The sequence below is a fragment of the Mobula hypostoma genome, chromosome 21 (assembly GCF_963921235.1).
Source record: "Mobula hypostoma chromosome 21, sMobHyp1.1, whole genome shotgun sequence".
Taxonomy (NCBI): Eukaryota; Metazoa; Chordata; class Chondrichthyes; order Myliobatiformes; family Myliobatidae; genus Mobula; species Mobula hypostoma.
The window spans coordinates 3007047-3030122 of NC_086117.1; the positions used below are offsets into that span (position 1 = coordinate 3007047).

Below are 23076 nucleotides of genomic sequence, written 5' to 3' on the forward strand. Positions count from 1 at the left end.
GGTGGTTTCCCTCATTAAACACAAACACAATTCCCTGTGAACAGATGAATGAATATGTGGTTCCGGTCTCCAGGTATTTGGCTCTACCTCCACCCCTAGCAGGGCAGTCCACACACCCATGTATCCACTTTAACCCCATGCCCACTTTTGGGTTCAACTTCAGGGCAGTTGGAGACTAGTTTGCTAAAAGGGCAGTTCTTTACTGGAAACAAAACGTGTTTGTTGTTTTTCTGTGAATTATGTAGAACAAGAACACTACAGCACAATAAAGGCCCTTCTGCCCACATTGTTGTATCAATCTTTTAACCAACTCTAAGATCAATCTAACCCTTCCCTCCCACAGTGCCCTCTATTTCTCTATCATCCCTGTGCCTATCTAACAGTCCTTAATGTATCTGACGCTACGACTACCCCCTTAGTGCCTTCCATACACCCAGCACTCTGTGTAAAAACGTACCTCTGACATCCCCTCTATACTTTCCTCCAATCACCTTAAAATTAGTCCCCCTCATATTAGCCATTTCCATCCTGAGAAAAGATCTCTGGCTGTCCATTCGATCTATGCCTCTTATCATTCTGTACATCGCTATCCTCCTTCACTGGAAAGAGAAAAGCCCCTCGCTCAACCTGTCCTCATTGGACATGCAATTGCATCTTGAAGGATGCCTCACCAAATATACACCTAGGCTGATACGTTCCAGCATTCAGCTTGTGGGGAATAAACATGTGACACTAGTCCACGTGGCTTGGTCTTTGATCTAAAAACAGATTTATTGAAAGAAAAAATAAGGACTTAGCAGGACATCAACACAGATATTCCATACAATTGTAGATCTCTTAGCTTGTATACATTTCCCCAGCAGTTAAGAGACAGAGGGAGGTGATGGGCAGGTGAGGAGAGGGGTGAGGGGGAATGAGAGGGAGGTGAAGAGAGGGGTGAGGGGGAACGAGAGGGAGGTGAGGAGAGGGGGTGGGGGAACGAGAGGGAGGTGAGGGAGGTGAGGAGAGGGGGTGGCGGAATGAGAGGGAGGTGAGGAGAGGGGTGAGGGGGAACGAGAGGGGGTGAGGGAGGTGAGGAGAGGGGGTGGGGGAATGAGAGGGAGGTGAGGAGAGGGGGTGGGGGAAACGAGAGGGAGGTGAGGAGGGGGGTGGGGGAACGAGAGGGAGGTGAGGAGAGGGGGTGGGGGAATGAGAGGGAGGTGAGGAGAGGGGTGAGGGGGAATGAGAGGGAGGTGAGGAGAGGGGGTGGGGGAACGAGAGGGAGGTGAGGGGGGAACAAGAGGGGGTGAAGGGGGAACCAGAACGGGAAAGGGAAAATGAAACTCACTCTCAGCAAGGTTCAGAAACAGCAACGAGATGCTGACCTGATTATAAACACAAGAAGTTTAATGAACACACACAAAATGCTGGAAGATCTCAGCAGTTCAGGCAGCATCTGTGGAGAGAAGTGGACAGTCGATGTTTCGAGCCGAGACCCTTCGTCAGGACTTGTGTTTGTGAAACGGGAGCAGCATCAGTAATGTCCTGAACCTTAACATGCCAACATGGATGCTCGTGTTTTTCATCTCAATACTCTTCCAGTTGAGCTCTCGGTGCGATTTCAGTGAGGCAGAATTGTGTGGGTGTGTGGAGGACATTCCTGCAATGAAAGTTATTGTGTCTGCTTAACTCTAAACTTTGGATAGAAATCACCATACAGATCATCTGTAACTCAGCTATAGACAGTCCAAAGCCTGGCTTCGAAGGGAGGAGGGTTGGGCACAGGGCCAGCAGCCCCATCCCATAAATAGCCAGAGCTACAGGAAGGGCAACAGGAGCTGCACGGACCTCATCCCTGGCAAAGCAAGTGGCTTTGAAGATGGACTGCGCCTGGGGACAACGTAAATGACTGGCCCGGGTCAGAGGTCTCTGGTGAGTTGCTGTCGGCAGCCCCTGGCCCAGTAGGGCTGCTGGGACGGAGAAGAAGTACAGGATGGTGCAGCGACGCATTTCACCGTCTGTTTCAATGTACACGTGATAAATCAATTTGAATCTTGAAGCAGCGCATCACTGGGTGTGGGAGGGAGGTGACCAAAACCCCTGGGGAAAGCCCACACAGTGGGGCATGTTACAGGGGAATTATCCCACCACCTGCTACAAAGAGCAAACTACCCCATGCTATCTCTCATCTTTCTGTTGAAATCTTAGTGAAGGGTTGTCTATCAATGAAGTTCCTGTAAGCTTGCCTCCTTGGTCGCCCCATCACCCTGTTAATGTTGCGGATGGATTTTCTCAATTTGCTCTCTGAGGACTCCTAGAACCCAGCTCGGGGGTAGGGAGGAGAAATTCTGCAGATTGGGAGGGGGGGTGTTGTTTATTGATTTGTTTGGTGAAACAGCATGGAGTATACCTTTCCCTCCCTTCAGGCCACACAACCCCAACAACCCCAATTTAACCCGAACCTAATCACAGGACAATAAAACTTCCCAGTATATCTTTGGACGACGGGAGGAACCCAGAACACCCGTGGAAAACCTTTGCAGAGACCCCTCACAGACGGTGCCACAGTTGAAATATGAACTCTGCCCCAAGCTGTAATAGCATTGCGCTACCGTGGCGAGTTAGAAGATGAAATTAGTGACTTGATCCAAATTTTCAGGCATTAGAGGGAAGTGAAAGTTTTGAGAGAGATTGTGGTTGCTAAGAAACCCCAGGGAAGGGGAAGAAAGTCTTTGAATTCACAGGTTTTGCACGTGGACTCAGGAAAGGGAAGTTGGTCCTCACGCAGCGATGAGCAGAGGAAAGGGTGAACACTTTCAACTGCCTGAGAGTGAACATCTCTGAAGATCTATTCTGGGCCTAACATAATAACCACAAAATCAGAAATTTCATGGCATATGTCAATGACAATAAACCTGATTACAGTTCTGAAGTTCAGAGAGACTTCTACACATAATAAATGAGGGAATCTGGAACTCACATGTACTGGGTCAAGGGTTAAATCTGAGATCGATTGATTGATTGTTTAATTCATTGATTTAGAGGTACAGCACAGAATAGACCCCTACGGCCCTTGGAGCCACACTGCCCAACAACTCCCAGTTTAACGTGAGCCTAATCGTGGAACAATTTACAATGATCAATTAACTCACAAACCGTGTGTGTTGGAGTGTGAGATGAAATCAAAGCACCCAGAGGAAACGCACGTGTTCACAGGAAGGAATGTACAACATTACTTACAGAGGATGCTGGGATTGAACTCCAAACTCTGACGCCCTGAGCTGTAATGGAATCATGACAACGCTACGCTACCGCCACACACCGCGTGTACACTAGTTATAGACAGCTGGTCAGGTTTGGGGATTTGGGCAAAGCTGACATAATGGGGGTCGGGTATGATCTCGAGGAACAGTAGGAACGGTCCGAAGAGTCAGGATCAACCATCAATACAACCACCTAATATAAAGTCCCAATCCCAGCTGATATTCTTTACAGACACAGCGTGACCTCCTTTCCTGATTTCTGAATCATCTAATTTCAGTCCCTGGTTTTGGTAAAATGGAGGTTTGCTTGAGGGCGTGATGATATCATTGTTCCAGTGCCCATCACAGTCACTCTGTTATTGCTGACCCTCTGGCACGGTGCTGGCGAGGGTCGGCCTGATGAGCCCTGAGCTGTGACATTGGTAAAGTGGAATCCTGCAACTCCAGTTCATTGCTTCAGTGGGGAGCTGTGTCGCCTCAGACCGCTGGGTTGCCTGTCGCTCTGCAGTGCTCGCTGGATATCGCCCTCCCCTGCTCGCTCAGAGTCGCTCTCCGATGTTCACTCAGTGCTGCCCTGCTGGAAGGACAAGCTAGACCAGGACAACATCCACGCACCATCAGTCTACAGGCCTTGCCACTCGGGGACTTGGGCTAGATTATTTTTTGTGACTGTATGTTTTCTGTTGCTGTAACCATATGTGCTGTGTGCTGTTCGTAGTGTGTTTTGCACCTTGGCCTGGACGAAGGCTGTTTCCTTTGGCTATATTCATGTATGGCTGAATGATAATTAAACTTGAACGTGAACTTAACTGCTCCTTTCTCTGTTGCTCCCGCGCTTTACGAAGGATTTAGAGAGGAGGAAGTAGAGGATGGGGTCCAAGCAACTGCTGAGGGAGACAAGCCAGAGGGTGACAAGTTTGATGTGGTGCGTCTGCAGCAGCCAAGCGCAGCCGCTGCCGTTTAACCGGTGGAGGCCAGCGACGATCTGGTAGACATGGTAGGGCAGGTGGCAAATCACGAAGCCCATCATGGCCCCAACGATGATGAGCTGCGCCCGGATGTGGATGAGCCGGCTGCGTTGGCTGCCGCTCTTCCTCCTCATGCTGCACAGCTCCACTGCGATGGAGGCGTACGAGAAGGCGAACATGGCCAGTAGCACCAGGAAGATCACCGCCACCATCACGAAGGCGTTAGCCGACAGCCTCTTGCCGTACTGCAGCTGGATGTTGTAGCAGGCAGCACCGGTCACCAGCCTCACTTCCCTGAAGAAGTAGTTGATGTTGAGGAAAATGATGGGGATGATGGTTAGGGTCCAGGTGAGGACACAGGCCCACTGGGCGAAGCCCGTGTCGTAGAACTTGTTGAGGTATCTGCTGTTGGGCTTGACGATCATGGCGTAGCGGCTGACACTGATGAAGGCAAGGAACATGGTGCTACAGCTGACCGTGTAGTAGAAGGTGGAGTTGATGGCCACCATGGTGACGACACAAATGGACGAGCTCTCTTGCCAGCCATCGCCTCCCAGGAGCAGCGCCACGCGGAGCGGGAGGCTGAAACAGCTGAATAGGTCGGCAGCCGCCAGATTAAACAGGTACACCAGGATGCCGTGCTTTCGGTATTGCCTCAGGAACACCCAGAGTGCCGTGAAGTTAGCAGGCAACCCGATGAGAATGATGATGGAGTATAGCACCGGGAGGATGATCTTCTCGAGCCGGCCAGCAGTCAGGTTACAGCCCTCTGCGTCTGTCCCGTTCAGCGTCCCGGGCGGCGGCGTGCTCCTCGCTGCCATCGAGCTGGAAGGGAACGGCAGAGGAGTTAAAACATCACCTTGCGCCTGCGGACGACACACAAAACCCATCCAATGTATGAGACATGCAAGGGCCCAGCAAGGACAGGGAAGTTGAAGCGAGGGCGTGAGGGAATTGCAGAGGGGGAGCAAGGGAAATGGGGAGGAGGTCAGACATCTAAGTACAAGATGGGAGAAGAGTTTGCCCTTCCTAACTGACTGCATCACGGCCTGGTACGGAAACACCAATGCCCAGGAATGGAAAAATCTACAGGAAGTGCTGGATACAGCCTAGTGCACCACGAGCAAAGCCCTCCCCGCCATTGATCACATCTACAAGGAGCACTGTCACAGGAATCCATCATGAAGGACCCCCACCATCCAGGCCATGCCCTCTTCTCACTACCATCAGTGGGCAGGAAGTACAGGAGCCTTGGGTCCCACACCACCAGTTGCCCTACAACTATCAGGCTCTTGAACCAGCATGGATAACTTCACTCACCTTAACTCTGAACCTGCAGACTCACTTTCAAAGACTCTTTACAACTCATATTCTCAGTATTATTTGTATTTTTTCAGTTTGTCATCTTTGTACTTTGCCCATTTGTCAGTGTTTGTCTGTTTATGTATAGTTTTCCCATAAGACCATGAGATCTAGGAGCAGAATTAGGCCATTTGGCCAGGCTGATCCAATTTTCCTCTCAGCCCCAGTCTCCTGCCTTCTCCCCGTATCCCTTCATGCCCTGGCCAATCAGAATGTATCAACCTCTGCCTTAAGTATGCAGAAAGCCTCCACAGCCGTCTGTGACAATGAATTCCACAGATACACCACCCTCTGGCTAAAGAAATTCCTCCTTTCCATTAAAAAAAAATCATAAACTTCTATTGTATTTCTTTTTTCCTGTAAATACCTACAAGGAAATGAATCTCAAGGTAGTATATGGTTAAAAAAAAGACTAATTTTGTTAATAAATTAACTTTGAACTTTTGATGTAGTGGGCTTGAAATCTGACATAGCCTAAGGACCCAGAACGTTGACAGAGGTGGTTTTTGAGAGAGTGGACAACCTGATTATCACCTCCCAGAATTCTGTACGGTGTGGAATGGAGCATGACCAGTGTGAGCCCCACTCTGCTGAAGTCCTTTGAGGCAGAGGTTAATGGGATAGATAAAGGGGAACAGGTGGCTGTGGCGAATCTGTATTTCCAGGTGGTCTCACGCGGGAGACTGGTTAACAGAGTGAGAGTACCTGAAAACGTGTGATGGACTGAGGTGGACAGAGAACTGATTGTGGTGCAGAAAGCAAAGACCATGTTGGACTGGATCCCTCTAGGGTCAGTACAACATGACGGGTGAGGAAGGAGGAGTGTTGATAGGAGAGGAGAGTGGATCTTGGGAGAACAGAAAGGAGGGGCACCAGAGGGAGGTGATGGGCAGGTGAGGAAAAAGAGAAGGTATTCAAGGGAAGCCAGAATTGCGAATGGAGAAAGGGAGGAGCGGGTGAAGAATTACTAGAAGTTAGAGAAATCTTTAGCCCTTTTCCTCTTCCAACTATCGCCTCCCAATTTCTTACTCCCCTCACCTAGTGTCACCTATCGCCCGACAACTTGTATATCTCCCTCTCCACCCTGGCCTGTTCTGGCTTCTGCCCCCTTCCTTTCCAGTCCTGATGAAGGGTCTCAGCCTGAAACATCAGCTGTTTATTGTCCTCCGTGGATGCTGCCTGACCTGCTGAGTTCCTCCAGCAGTTTGTGAGTGACTACAGGTGCATTGTTAAACCACACCCGGAGTATTGTGAATAATTGTGCTCTCCTTACCCAAGAGAGGATGAACTTGCCATGGAGTGAATGTCAGCGGTTCACCAGACTGGCTGTAGGTATGGTGGGTTTGCCGTACAAGGAGCGAGTGAGTTAACTGGGTCTGTATTCTCTAGGGTATAAAAAGAAGAGGAGATGGCATCAAAATTGACAAAGTTCATCCAGGTTTGCCAGGCTGGGATCAGAAAGCGTGTTTCCCTGACTGAGGAATGTAGGATCAGGAACTGATTGAGAATAAGGGAAAGGCCTCTCAGAACTGAGATGTGGAGGAATTTCTCCACCCTGGACATTTGGAACTTTATCTGCCCACGCTCTCAGTTTTTGTGTTCCTACAAAACACAGGTTGATAAGCCTATAGCCATTAAACAATAAGACCATAAGACTTAGGAGCAGAATTAGGCCATTCAGCCCATCGAGTTGGCTCCTTCATTCCATCATGGCTGATTTATTATCCCTCTCAACCCCATTCCCCTGACTTTTCCTCATCACCTTTTACACCCGGACTAATCAAGAACCTATCAAACCCCATTTAAGTATACCTAATGACTTGGCCCCTGTGGCAATGAATTCCACAGATTCGCCACTCTCTAAAGAAATTTCTCCTCATCTCTGTTCTAAAAAGGAGATTCTTCAATCCTGAAGCTTCGTCCACTGGCCGGAGACACCCCCATGATAGGAAACATTCTCTCCACGTCCACTGGCCCTAGACACCCTCACGATAGGAAACATTCTGTCCATGTCCACTGGCCCTAGACACCCTCACAATAGGAAACATTCTCTCCACGTCCACTGGCCCGAGACACCCTCACAATAGGAAACATTCTCTCCACGTCCACTGGCCTGAGACACCCCACGATAGGAAACGTTCTCTCCACATCCACTGGCCCGAGACACCCCACGATAGGAAACGTTCTCTCCACATCCACTGGCCTGAGACACCCCACGATAGGAAACGTTCTCTCCACATCCACTGGCCCGAGACACCCCACGATAGGAAATGTTCTCTCCACATCCACTGGCCCGAGACACCCCCACGATAGGAAACGTTCTCTCCACATCCACTGGCCCGAGACACCCCACGATAGGAAACGTTCTCTCCACATCCACTGGCCTGAGACACCCCCAAGATAGGAAACATTCTCTCCATGTCCGCTGGCCCTAGACACCCTCATGATAGGAAACATTCTCTCCATGTCCGCTCTATGTAGGGCTTTCAATATTCACCAGGTTTCACTTAGATCCCCCCCTTCATTCTTCTAAGCGCCAGCGAGTACAGGTTGGAGGAGACGGGGATAATGTTGGCTGTGGTAGAAGGTCTGTGGCAGTGGAGTAAACGCGAGGGGCTGAGTGATTACCTCCTGATTCTGTTTCTTATAAAACATTGCTGGTTTCTGGGGCAGCATGATAGCATAGCAGTCAGTGTAACATTTTGTAGCACCAGTGATCGGGGTTCAATTCCCACCGCTGTCTGTAAAGAGCTTCTACCCTCTCCCCGTGACCATGTGGATTTCTTTCAGGTTCTCCAGCTCCCCCCACATTCCGAAGACCTGTGGGTTTGGGTTGTTGACTTGAGGGCATGCTCTGAAGCGTGGCAATGATTGAGGGCTGCCCCGAGCACTGTGTTGGTCCATGATGCAAACAAAGCATTTCACTGACGTTTCGATGTACACGTGAATATAAATATATCTTATCTAATCACTGAGCAATAGGCAGCTGAAAGTGGAGGGTGAGACAAAGAATCCCATCAGCAGCGGAGCTGCTCTCAGAGAGGTAAAGGACAATCCAACTTTCAGTGTGCGGTAAATGAGATGCCGACGGAGGAAACACGGGGCACTGACAAAAGGCATTCGTCAGACCACACGGAGTATTGTGAGTAGTTTCCCCTTGTGACCCCTCATCTAAGAAAAAAATGTGCTGGCATTGGAGAGGGTGCAGAGGAAGTTCACAAGGATGATCCCGGGAATGATCTGGATGATGGGGTTGTAAATTGGATGAGTAAGTATGCAGATGATACTAAGATAGGTGGCATTGTGGATAATGAAGTAGGTTTTCAAAGCTTGCAGAGAGATTTAGGCCAGTTAGAAGAGTGGGCTGAAAGATGGCAGATGGAGTTTAATACTGATAAGTGTGAGGTGCTACATTTTGGTAGGACTCATCAAAATAGGACATACATGGTAAATGGTAGGGCATTGAAGAATGCTGTAGATCAGAGGGATCTAGGAATAATGGTGCATAGTTCCCTGAAGGTGGAATCTCATGTGGATAGGGTGGTGAAGAATGCTTTTGGTATGCTGGCCTTTATTAATCAGAGCATTGAGTATAGGAATTGGGATGTAATGTTGAAATTGTACAAGTCATTGGTAAGGCCAAATTTGGAGTATTGTGTACAGTTTTGGTCACCAAATTATAGGAAAGATGTCAACAAAATAGAGAGAGCACAGAGAAGATTTAGTAGAATGTTACCTGGATTTCAGCAGCTAACTTACAGAGAAAGGTTGAACAAGTTGGGTCTTTATTCTTTGGAGCATAGAAAGTAGACGGGGGACTTGATAGAGGTGTTTAAAATTATGAGGGGGATAGATAGAGTTGACGTGGATAGGCTTTTTCCATTGAGAGTGGGAGAGATTCAAACAAGAGGACATGAGTTGAGAGTTGGGGGCAAAAGTTTGGGGTTAACATGAGAGGGAACTTCTTTACTCAGAGAGCAGTAGCTGTGTGGAATAAGCTTCCAGCAGAAGTGGTAGAGGCAGGTTCGATATTATCATTTAAAGTAAAATTGGATAGCGATATGGACAGGAAAGGAATGGAGGGTTATGGGCTGAGTGCAGGTCAGTGCGACTAGGTGAGAGTAAGAGTTCGCATGGACTAGAAGGGCCGAGATGGCCTGTTTCCATGCTGTAATTGTTATATGGTTATATGGAGTGAAAGGGTTAAGCAACACACACAAAAAATGCTGGTAAAAGCAGCAGGCCAGGCAGCATCTATAGGAAGAGGTACAGTTGACGTTTCGGGCCAAGACCCTTCATCAGGACTAACTGAAAGAAGAGTTAGTAAATTTGAAAGTGGGAGGTGGAGGGGGAGATCCGAAATGATAGGAGAAGACAGGAGGGGGAGGGGCGGATCTAACAGCTGGAAAGTTGATTGGCAAAAGGGATACAAGGCTGGAGAAGGGAGAGGATCATGGGACGGGAAGCGTGGGGAGAGAGAGAAGCGGGGAGGGGAGCCTGGAGGGTGGAGAGCAGGCAAGGAGTTATAGTGAGAGGGACAGGGGGAGAAAAAAGAGAGAGAAAAAAAGGGGGGAAATTAAAAATATATTAAATAAACAAATAAGGGATGGGGTGTGAAGGGGAGGAGAGGCATTAACGGAAGTTAGAGAAGTCGATGTTCATGCCATCAGGTTGGAGGCTACCCAGACGGAATATAAGGTGTTGTTCCTCCAACCTGAGTGTGGCTTCATCTTGACAGTAGAGGACGCCGTGGATAGACATGTCAGAATGGGAATGGAACTTGGAATATTGGCATGAATATTAACTTCTCTAACTTCTGTTAATGCCCCTCCTCCCCTTAACACCCCATCCCTTATTTGTTTATTTAATATTTTTTATATTTTTTCCCCTCTTTTTTTCCTCTCTCTCTTTTTTCTCCCTCTGTCCCTCTCACTATAACTCCTTGCCTGTCTCCGCCCGCCGGGCTCCCCCCCCTTTCTCCTCCCGTCCCATGACCGTCTCCCTTCTCCAGCCTGGTATCCCTTTTGCCAATCAACTTTCCAGCTCTTAGCTCCATCCCTCCCCCTCCTGTCTTCTCCTATCATTTTGGATCTCCCCCTCACCCTCCCACTTTCAAATCTCTTACTAGCTCTTCCTTCAGTTAGTCCTGACGAAGGGTCTCGGCCTGAAACGTCGACTGTACCTCTTCCTAGAGATGCTGCCTGGCCTGCTGCGTTCACCAGCATTTTTTGTGTGTGTTGCTTGAATTTCCAGCATCTGCAGATTTCCTCGTGTCTGCGTGAAAGGGTTAATTCATGATGGCTCTGGGCCTGTACTCACTGGAGTTTAGTAGAATGGGGGTGGGTGGGGGTGATATCATTCAAACCTGTCAAATATTGAAGGGCCAAGACAGAGTGGATGTGGAGAGGATGTTTCCTATTGTGCGGAGTCTAGCACCAGAGGCACAGCCTCAGAATAGAAGGATGTCCTTTTAGAAGAGAGATGAGGAGGAATTTGGGCCAGAAGGTGGTGAACCAGTGGAATTCATTGCCACAGTTGGCTGAGGAGGCCAATTCATTAACTATATTTAAAGCGGAGGTTGTTAGGTTCTTGATTAATCAGGGTGTCAAAGGTTACGGTGAGGATGCAGGGGGATGGGGTTGAGAGGGATAATAAATCAGCCATGATGGAATGGCGGAGCGGACTCGATGGGCAAATGGCCTATATTCCTTAACAGAGAGAGTGAGACTTTGATCAATGCCATACAAAGACCGTTGGTGTGAGTCTGATCAGAGAGGGTGCAGGATGTGTAAGGGCTGTACTCATGATCTTACTGAACCAGTACGACTACTGCAGGTTCACAACCCTCCATATATTATTTCATTACCAGAGATACTAAATTCCTCCCAAGAAGTTGGTGGTTTGGTTGAATTCATGACTCCAGGCCTTGAGATCTCACAGTCTCTCCACTCTATTGTAGCGCCCTTCTTCAGCAAGAACATTTAAAGTACAACCACTTGCTTCAAGCATGCGATGCTGGAGTGCTCAGTAAGTGACAGAGGAACAGTGGCAGGAATGTAGAATAAAAACAGAAGCTGCAGCAAATCACAAACACAAGAGACTCTGCCCATGCTGGAAATCCAGAGCAAGACACAGAATGTTGGAGGAACTCAGCAGGCCAGGCAGCGCCTGTGGAGAATGAACGGTCACCCATTTCGGCCCGAGGCCCTTCACTAAAGTTGGGGAAATAGTGTGTGGGCACAATTCTGATGAAAGGTTGCCAGAATGGGGGCCGACTCTCTACATCTCCCCATGGACCTGTTGGGGAGCTCCCATAGTTTGTCTTTCTACTTCACAAGCCAACCCTTTCCTCTATAAATGATGATCCTTAACATAAGACCATGACATAGGAGACAAATCAGGCCATTCAGCCCCTTGAATCTCCTCCTCCATTCTATCATAGCTGATTTATTATCCCTCTCAACCCCACTCTCCTGCTTTCTCTCTGTAACCTTTGATGCCCCGACTAATCAATAACCTATCAATCTTCGCTTTAAATATATTGAATGACTTGGCCTCCACAGCTCATCTGTGACAATTAATTCCACACATGCATAACCCTCTGGCTAAAGAAGTACCTCCTCATCTCTATCCGAAATGAACGTCACTTCTCACTTCATCCCCATCTCTCACCCAGCTTGCACATCTTCCCCTCGCCTGGTCTCACCTGTCACCTGCCAGCTAGCACACCTTCCCCTCGCCTGGTCTCACCTGTCACCTGCCAGCTAGCACACCTTCCCCTCGCCTGGTCTCACCTGTCACCTGCCAGCTTACACACCTTCCCCTCACCTGGTCTCACCTGTCACCTGCCAGCTATCACACCTTCCCCTCGCCTGGTCTCACCTGTCACCTGCCAGCTTGCACACCTTCCCCTCGCCTGGTCTCACCTGTCACCTGCCAGCTTACACACCTTCCCTCGCCTGGTCTCACCTGTCACCTGCCAGCTTACACACCTTCCCCTCGCCTGGTCTCACCTGTCACCTGCCAGCTTACACACCTTCCCCTCACCTGGTCTCACCTGTCACCTGCCAGCTTACACACCTTCCCCTCACCTGGTCTCACCTGTCAAACGCCAGCTATCACACCTTCCCCTCGCCTGGTCTCACCTGTCACCTGCCAGCTTGCACACCTTCCCCTCGCCTGGTCTCACCTGTCACCTGCCAGCTTACACACCTTCCCCTCGCCTGGTCTCACCTGTCACCTGCCAGCTTACACACCTTCCCCTCGCCTGGTCTCACCTGTCACCTGCCAGCTTACACACCTTCCCCTCACCTGGTCTCACCTGTCACCTGCCAGCTTACACACCATCCCCTCATCTGGTCTCACCTGTCACCTGCCAGCTTGCACATCATCCCCTCACCTGGTCTCACCTGTCACCTGCCAGCTTGCACACCTTCCCGTCGCCTGGTCTCACCTGTCACCTGCCAGCTTACACACCATCCCCTCGCCTGGTCTCACCTGTCACCTGCCAGCTTGCACACCTTCCCCTCACTCCACCTTCTTATTCTGGCTTCTTCCCCCACCTTCCTGATGAAGGGTCTCAGCCAGAAACGTCAGCTGTTTATTCCCCCCCGCCCCCCCCCCATAGGAGCTGCCTGACCTGCTGAGTTCCTCCAGAATTTTGTGTGTGTTGCTCTGGATTTCCAGCATCTGCAGCTCTCTTGTGTTTGAGATCAGGGTGGACTTGTTGCATTGGGAATAGCTTACGATATGGGGTGTGTGGGGTGTCCAGGGAGAGGTAGCACCTCTGGTGAAGGGGGCTTGTCATATCCATTCTGGGGCAGCTCACTCACCTTCGGTCCCCACCAGACACTCAGCTCTCGTCCGTGGCTCCAAGTAGCTGTTTGCGTGTGACAGCGGCCACTGCTTGGACATGTGGGCTAAACTGGGTGAAGGTAGCCAGCTGGCCTCATGCCCCGATGGGGTAGGGATATGCCTGTCCTATCCTATGCAGTCAGCACCAGTAGACTGGGTGGATGAGAACTACAGTGAGATCCAACGGCCAGGAAGGTGGTTCTGCAGATCTTGGTGGAGAGTGAAGGGCGTGATGAGGCCCAGATGAAGTCCTGGTCATCCCTTGCAACCGAGGAAGTCCCCAGTTGTGACGACTACTCATACCACTGGACCCGGACTTCCGAGGTAGAGAGAGTGGGACTGCCTCAATGCAAAGGCTTTTCCACTTTACAAACTCCCCACGGAAGTTTTAGAAACATGGAAAATAGGTGCAGGAGTAGGCCATTCGGCCCTTCGAGCCTGCACCGCCATTCAGTATGATCATGGCTGATCATCCAACTCAGAACCCTGCACCAGCCTTCCCTCCATACCCCTTGATCCCTTTAGCCACAAGGGCCATATCTAACTCCCTCTTAAATATAGCCAATGAACTGGCCGCAACTGTTCCCTGTGGCAGAGAATTCCACAGATTCACCACTCTCTGTGTGAAGAAGTTTTTCCTAATCTCAGTCCTAAAAGGCTTCCCCTTTATCCTCAAACTGTGACCCCTCGTTCTGGACTTCCCCAACATCGGGAGCAATCTTCCTGCATCTAGCCTGTCCAATCCCTTTAGAATTTTATACGTTTCAATAAGATCCCCCCTCAATCTTCTAAATTCCAGAGAGCATAAGCCTAGTTGATCCAGTCTTTTGTCAGATGAAAGTCCTGCCATCCCAGGAATCAATCTGGTGAACCTTCTTTGTACTCCCTCTATGGCAAGAATGTCTTTCCTCAGATTAGGGGACCAAAACTGCACACAATACTCCAGGTGTAGTCTCACCAGGGCTTTGTACAACTGCAGTAGTACCTCCCTGCTCCTGTACTCGAATCCTCTTGCTATAAATGCCAGCATACCATTCGCCTTTTTCACCGCCTGCTATACCTGCATGCCCACTTTCAATGACTGGTGTACAATGACACCCAGGTCTCATTGCACCTCCCCTTTTCCTAATCGGCCACCATTCAAATAATAATCTGTTTTCCTGTTCTTGCCACTAAAGTGGATACCTCACATTTATCCACATTAAATTGCAACTGCCATGAATTTGCCCACTCACCTAACCTATCCAAGTCACCCTGCATCCTCTTAACATCCTCCTCACAGCTAACACTGCCGCCCAGCTTTGTGTCATCCGCAAACTTGGAGATGCTGCATTTAATTCCCTCGTCTAAGTCATTAATATATATTGTAAACAACTGGGGTCCCAGCACTGAGCCTTGCGGTACCCCACTAGTCACTGCCTGCCATTCTGAAAAGGTCCTGTTTATTCCCACTCTTTGCTTCCTGTCTGCCAACCAATTCTCTATCCACATCAATACCTTACCCCCAATACCGTGTGCTTTAAGTTTGCACACTAATCTCCTGTGTGGGACCTTGTCAAAAGCCTTTTGAAAATCCAAATATACCACATCCACTGGTTCTCCCCTATCCACCCTACTAGTTACAACCTCAAAAATTCTATGAGATTCGTCAGATATGGATGATCAGCCATGATCATAATAAATGGCGGTGCAGGCTCGAAGGGCCGAATGGCCTACTCCTGCACCTATTTTCTATGTTTCTATGTTTCTATGATTTTCCTTTCACAAATCCATGCTGACTTTGTCCGATGATTTCACCGCTTTCCAAATGTGCTGTTACCACATCTTTGATAACTGAATCTAGCATTTTCCCCACCACCAATGTTAGGCTAACCGGTCTATAATTCCCCGGTTTCTCTCTCCCTCCTTTTTTAAAAAGCGGGGTTATATTAGCCACCCTCCAATCCTCAGGAACTAATCCAGAATCTAAAGAGTTTTGAAAAATTATCACTAATGCTTCCACTATTTCTTGGGCTACTTCCTTAAGCACTCTGGGATGCAGACCATCTGGCCCTGGGGATTTATCTGCCTTTAATCCCTTCAATTTACCTAACACCACTTCCCTACTAACATGTATTTCCCTCAGTTCCTCCATCTCATTAGACCCTCTGTCCCCTACTATTTCTGGAAGATTATTTATGTCCTCCTTAGTGAAGACAGAACCAAAGTAGTTATTCAATTGGTCTGCCATGTCCTTGTTCCCCATGATCAATTCACCTGTTTCTGACTGTAAGAGACCTACATTTGTCTTAACCAATCTTTTTCTTTTCACATATCTATAAGAGCTTTTACTGGGATTGTTCATCCCACTTTTTATGTTCCCTGCCAGCTTTCTCTCATAATCTTTTTTCCCTTTCCTAATTAAGCCCTCTGCTGAACTCTGAATTTCTCTCAGTCCTCAGGTGTGCCACTTTTTCTGGCTAATTTGTATGCTTCTTCTTTGGAATTGATACTATCCCTAATTTCCCTTGTCAGCCACGGGTGCACTACCTTCCTTGATTTATTCTTTTGAAACTGGGATGAACAATTGTTAGTCCTGACGAAGGGTCTCGGCCTGAAACGTCGACTGCGCCTCTTCCTATAGATGCTGCCTGGCCTGCTGCGTTCACCAGCAACTTTGATGTATGTTGCTTGAATTTCCAGCATCTGCAGAATTCCTGTTGTTTGTGAACAATTGTTGTAGTTCATCCATGCAATCTTTAAATGCTTGCCATTGCATATCCACCGTCAATCCTTTAAGTATCATTTGCCAGTCTATCTTAGCTAATTCACATCTCATACCTTCAAAGTTACCCTTCTTTAAGTTCAGAACCTTTGTTTCTGAATTAACTATGTCACTCTCCATCTTAATGAAGAATTCCACCATATTATGGTCACTCTTACCCAAGGGGCCTCTCACGACAAGATTGCTAATTAACCCTTCCTCATTGCTCAATACCCAGTCTAGAATAGCCTGCTCTCTAGTTGGTTCCTCGACATGTTGGTTCAAAAAACCATCCCGCATACATTCCAAGAAATCCTCTTCCTCAGCAGCCTTACCAATTTGGTTCACCCAATCTATATGTAGATTGAAGTCACTCATTATAACTGCTGTTCCTTTATTGCACGCATTTCTAATTTCCTGTTCAATGCCATCCCCAACCTCACTACTACTGTTAGATGGCCTGTACACAACTCCCACCAGCGTTTTCTGCCCCTTAGTGTTATGCAGCTCTACCCATATCGATTCCACATCCTCCCGGCTAATGTCCTTCCTTTCTATTGTGTTAATCTCCTCTCTAACCAGCAATGCTACCCCACCTCCTTTTCTTTCATGTCTATGGAATTCCATCTGTGGAATTCTCTGCCACAGGAAACAGTTGAGGCCAGTTCATTGGCTATATTTAAGAGGGAATTAGATATGGCCCTTGTGGCTAAAGGGATCGTGGGTATGGAGAGAAAGCAGGTAAAGGGTTCTGAGTTGGATGATCAGCCATGATCGTACTGAATGGCGGTGCAGGCTCGAAGGGCTGAATGGCCTACTCCTGCACCTATTTTCTATGTTTCTATGTTTCTATCCCTCCTTAATATTGAATATCCCTGAATGTTGAGCTCCCATCCTTGGTCACCCTGGAGCTATGTCTCTGTGATCCCAACTATATCATATTCATTAATAACTATCTGCACATTTAATTCATCCACCTTGTTACGAATGCTCCCTGCATTGACACACAAAGCCTTCAGGCTTGCTTTTACAACACTCTTAGCCCTTGTACAATTATGTTGAAATGTGGCCCTTTTTTGATTTTTGCCCTGGATTTGCCGGCCTGCCACTTTTACTTTTCACCTTACTACTTTTTGCTTCTACCCTCATTTTACACCCCTCTGTCTCTCTGCACTTGTTCCCATCCCCCTGCCACATTAGTTTAAATCCTCCTGAACAACAGTATTAAACGCTCCCCCTGGGACATTGGTTCCAGTTGAGCCCAGGTGCAGACTGTCCTGTTTGTACTGGTCCCATCTCCTCCAGAACTGGTTCCAGTGCCCCAGAAATTTGAATCCCTCCCCCTTGCACTATTTTTCAAGCCACGTATTCGTCTGAAATATCCTCCTATTTCTACTCTGACCAGCACGTGGCACTGGTGGTAATCCAGAGATTATTACCTTTGTGGTCCTACTTTTTAGTTTATCTCCTAACTCCCTAAATTCGCTTTGTAGGACTTCATCCCGTCTTTTACCGATATCATTTTCTGTGATTGTCAGATAGGATTATATCAAATCAACTATATTCATAATAAAACATATTTACAAGAAGAAAGCATGCATTCTCTTTCAGAATCCTGAAAGGATCATTATAGGGTTCTGTGTGGAAGGATCAGTATAGGGATCGGTGGGGAAGGATCAGTATAGGGATCGGTGGGGAAGGATCAGTATAGGGATCGGTGGGAAGGATCAGTATAGGGTTTGGTGTGGAAGGATCAGTATAGGGTCCATCTACGCCGAACCCTATACTGACCCATCCACACCGAACACTATACTGATACCTTCCCCACCGAACCCTATACAGATCATCCACACCGAACCCTATACAGATCATCCACACCGAACCCTATACAGATCATCCACACGGAACCCTATACGGATCCTTCCACACCGGACCCTATACTGATCCTTCCATACTGAACCCTATACGGATCCTTCCACACCGAACCCTATACTGATCCTTCCACACCGGACCCTATACTGATCCTTCCACACCGAACCCTATACTGATCCTTGCCCACCGAACCCTATACAGATCATCCACACCGAACCCTATACAGATCATCCACAGCGAACCCTATACTGATCCTTCCACACCGAACCCTATACTGATCCTTCCTCACCGAACCCTATACTGATCCATCCACACCGAACCCTATACTGGCCCATCCACACCGAACCCTATACAGATCCTTCCACACCGAACCCTATACTGATCCTTCCACACCGAACCCTATGCTGATACTTCCACACTGAACCCAATACGGATCCTTCCACACCGGACCCTATACTGATCCTTCCATACTGAACCCTATACGGATCCTTCCACACCGAACCCTATACTGATCCTTCCACACCGGACCCTATACTGATCCTTCCACACCGAACCCTATACTGATCCTTGCCCACCGAACCCTATACTGATCATCCACACCGAACCCTATACAGATCATCCACAGCGAACCCTATACTGATCCTTCCACACCGAACCCTATACTGATCCTTCCTCACCGAACCCTATACTGATCCATCCACACCGAACCCTATACTGGCCCATCCACACCGAACCCTATACGGATCCTTCCACACCGAACCCTATACTGATCCTTCCACACCGAACCCTATACTGATACTTCCCCACCGAACCCAATACTGATCCTTACACACCGAACCGTATACTGATCCTTCCACATCGAACCCTATACTGATCCTTCCATACTGAACCCTATACGGATCCTTCCACACCGGACCCTATACTGATCCTTCCACACCGAACCCTATACTGATCCTTCCACACTAAACCCTATACTGATCCTTCCCCACCGAACCCTATACTGATCCTTCCCACCGAAACCTATACTGATCCTTCCACACCGAACCCTATACTGATCCTTCCACACCGAACCCTATACTGATACTTCCCCACCGAACCCAATACTGATCCTTACACACCGAACCGTATACTGATCCTTCCACATCAAACCCTATACTGATCCTTCCATACTGAACCCTATACTGATCCTTCCACACCGAACCCTATACTGATCCTTCCACACTAAACCCTATACTGATCCTTCCCCACCGAACCCTATACTGATCATCCACACCGAACCCTATACTGATCCTTCCACACCGAACCCTATACTGATCCTTCCCACCGAACCCTATACTGATCCTTGCCCATCGAACCCTATACTGATCCTTCCACACCGAACCCTATACGGATCCTTCCACACCGGACCCTATACTGATCCATCCACACCGAACCCTATACTGATCCTTCCCACCGAAACCTATACTGATCCTTCCACACCGAACCCTATACTGATCCTTCCACACCGAACCCTATACTGATCCTTCCACACCGAACCCTATACTGATCCTTCCACACCGAACCCTATACTGATCCATCTACACCGAACCCTATACTGATCCTTCCCACCGAACCCTATACTGATCCTTCCTCACCGAACCCTATACTGATCCATCCACACCGAACCCTATACTGATCATCCACACCGAACACTATACTGATACCTTCCCCACCGAACCCCATACTGATCCTTCCCCACTGAACCCTATACTGATCCATCCACACCGAACCCTATACTGGCCCATCCACACCGAACCCTATACTGATACCTTCCCCACCGAACCCTATACTGATCCTTCCACACCGAACCCTATACTGATCCTTCCCCACCGAACCCTATACTGATCCTTCCATACTGAACCCTATACTGATCCTTCCATACTGAACCCTATACTGATCCTTCCCCATCTTACCCTATACTGATCCTTCCCCACCGAACCCTATACTGATCCTTCCACACCGAACCCTATACTGATCCTTCCACACCGAACCCTATACTGATCCTTCCACACAGAACCCTATACTGATCCTTCCCCAACGAACCCTATACTGATCCTTCCCCACCGAACCCTATACTGATCCTTCCACACCGAACCCTATACTGATCCTTCCACACCGAACCCTATACTGATTCTTCCACACCGAACCCTATACTGATCCTTCCACACCGAACCCTATACTGATCCTTCCACACTGAACCCTATACTGATTCTTCCACACCGAACCCTATACTGATTTTTCCACACCGAACCCGATACTGATCCATCCACACCGAACCCTATACTGATCCATCCACACCGAACCCTATACTGATCCATCCACACCGAACCCGATACTGATCCATCCACACCGAACCCTATACTGATCCTTCTCCACCGAACCCTATAATGATCCATCCACACCGAACCGTATACTGATCCATCCACACCGAACCCTATCCTGATCCTTCCCCACCGAACCCTATACTGATCCTTCTCCACCGAACCCTATACTGATCCATCCACACCGAACCGTATACTGATTCTTCCACACCGAACCCGAAACTGATCCATCCACACCGAACCCTATACTGATCCATCCACACCGAACCCTATACTGATTCTTCCACACCGAACCCTATACTGATCCTTCCACACCGAACCCGATACTGAGCCATCCACACCGAAACCTATACTGATCCTTCTCCACCGAACCCTATAATGATCCATCCACACCGAACCCTATACTGATCCTTCCACACCGAACCCTATACTGATCCTTCCACACCGAACCCTATACTGATCCATCCACACCGAACCGTATACTGATCCTTCCACACTGAACCCTATACTGATTCTTCCACACCAAACCCTATACTGATTTTTCCACACCGAACCCTATACCGATCCTACCCCACTGAAACATATACTGATCCTTCCACACCGAACCCTATACTGATCCTTCCCCACCGAAACCTATACTGATCCTTCCACACCGAACCCTATCCTGATCCTTCCGCACCGAACCCTGTACTGATCCTTCTCCACCGAACCCTATACTGATCCATCCACACCGAACCGTATACTGATCCTTCCACACCGAACCCTATACTGATCCTTCCACACCGAACCCTATACTGATTCTTCCACACCGAACCCTATACTGATCCTTCCCCACCGAACCCTATACTGATCCTTCCACACCGAACCCTATACTGATCCTTCCCCACCGAATCCTATACTGATCCTTCCCCACTGTACCCTATACTGATCCATCCACACTGAACCCTATCCTGATCCTTCCACATCGAAACCTATACTGATCCTTCCACACCGAACCCTATACTGATCCTTCCACACCGAACCCTATACTGATCCTTCCCCACCGAACCCTATACTGATCCATCCTCACCGAACCCTATCCTGATCCTTCCCCACCGAACCCTATACTGATCCTTCCACATCGAACCCTATACGGATCCTTCCCCACTGAACCCTATACTGATCCTTGCACACCGAACCCTATACTGATCCTTCCACACCGAACCCTATACTGATCCATCCTCACCGAACCCTATACTGATCCTTCCACACCGAACCCTATACTGATCCTTCCATACTGAACCCTATACTGATCCTTCCATACTGAACCCTATACTGATCCTTCCCCATCGAACCCTATACTGATCCTTCCCCACCGAACCCTATACTGATCCTTCCACACCGAACCCTATACTGATCCTTCCACACTGAACCCTATACTGATCCTTCCCCATCGAACCCTATACTGATCCTTCCCCACCGAACCCTATACTGATCCTTCCACACCGAACCCTATACTGATCCTTCCACACCGAACCCTATACTGATTCTTCCACACCGAACCCTATACTGATCCTTCCACACCGAACCCTATACTGATCCTTCCACACTGAACCCTATACTGATTCTTCCACACCGAACCCTATACTGATTTTTCCACACCGAACCCTATACTGATCCTTCCACACCGAACCCTATACCGATCCTACCCCACTGAAACCTATACTGATCCTTCCCCACTGAACCCTGTACTGATCCTTCTCCACCGAACCCTATAATGATCCATCCACACCGAACCCTGTACTGATCCTTCCACACCGAACCCTATACTGATCCTTCCACACCGACCCCTATACTGATCCATCCACACCGAACCGTATACTGATCCTTCCACGCTGAACCCTATACTGATTCTTCCACACCAAACCCTATACTGATTTTTCCACACCGAACCCTATACCGATCCTACCCCACTGAAACCTATACTGATCCTTCCACACCGAACCCTAGACTGATTCTTCCACACTGAACCCTATACTGATCCTTCCATACCGAACCCTATACTGATCCTTCCACACCGAACCCTATACTGATCCTTCCCCACCGAACCCTATACTGATCCTTCCCCACCGAAACCTATACTGATCCTTCCACACCGAACCCTATCCTGATCCTTCCGCATCGAACCCTGTACTGATCCTTCTCCACCGAACCCTATACTGATCCATCCACACCGAACCGTATACTGATCCTTCCACACCGAACCCTATACTGATCCTTCCACACCGAACCCTATACTGATTCTTCCACACCGAACCCTATACTGATCCTTCCCCACCGAACCCTATACTGATCCTTCCACACCGAACCCTATACTGATCCTTCCCCACCGAATCCTATACTGATCCTTCCCCACTGTACCCTATACTGATCCATCCACACTGAACCCTATCCTGATCCTTCCACACCGAATCCTATACTGATCCTTCCCCACCGAACCGTATACTGATCCTTCCACATCGAAACCTATACTGATCCTTCCACACCGAACCCTATACTGATACTTCCCCACCGAACCCAATACTGATCCTTACACACCGAACCGTATACTGATCCTTCCACATCGAACCCTATACTGATCCTTCCATACTGAACCCTATACGGATCCTTCCACACCGGACCCTATACTGATCCTT

At 48.6% G+C, this 23076-nt stretch overlaps 1 protein-coding gene across 4 annotated transcripts in view; it reads right to left on the reverse strand.

Annotated features, from left to right (window-relative positions):
• Positions 1-1158: 1158 nt before the first annotated feature.
• The window catches only part of LOC134360101 (proteinase-activated receptor 2-like), a 52979-nt gene continuing 31061 nt past the window's right edge, over positions 1159-23076 (reverse strand). For 2 of the 4 annotated variants that reach the window (XM_063074180.1, XM_063074181.1), the window contains exons 3-4: positions 6846-6957; positions 1159-5035 (exon numbers count right to left, since the gene is read on the reverse strand). In XM_063074180.1, the coding sequence (XP_062930250.1) occupies positions 4048-5035; positions 6846-6868 (1011 nt within the window). In that variant the 5' untranslated portion in view covers positions 6869-6957 and the 3' untranslated portion in view covers positions 1159-4047. The remainder of the gene's footprint in view (positions 5036-6845; positions 6958-23076) is intronic. The other 2 variants (XM_063074182.1, XM_063074183.1) reach the window with 1 other exon arrangement.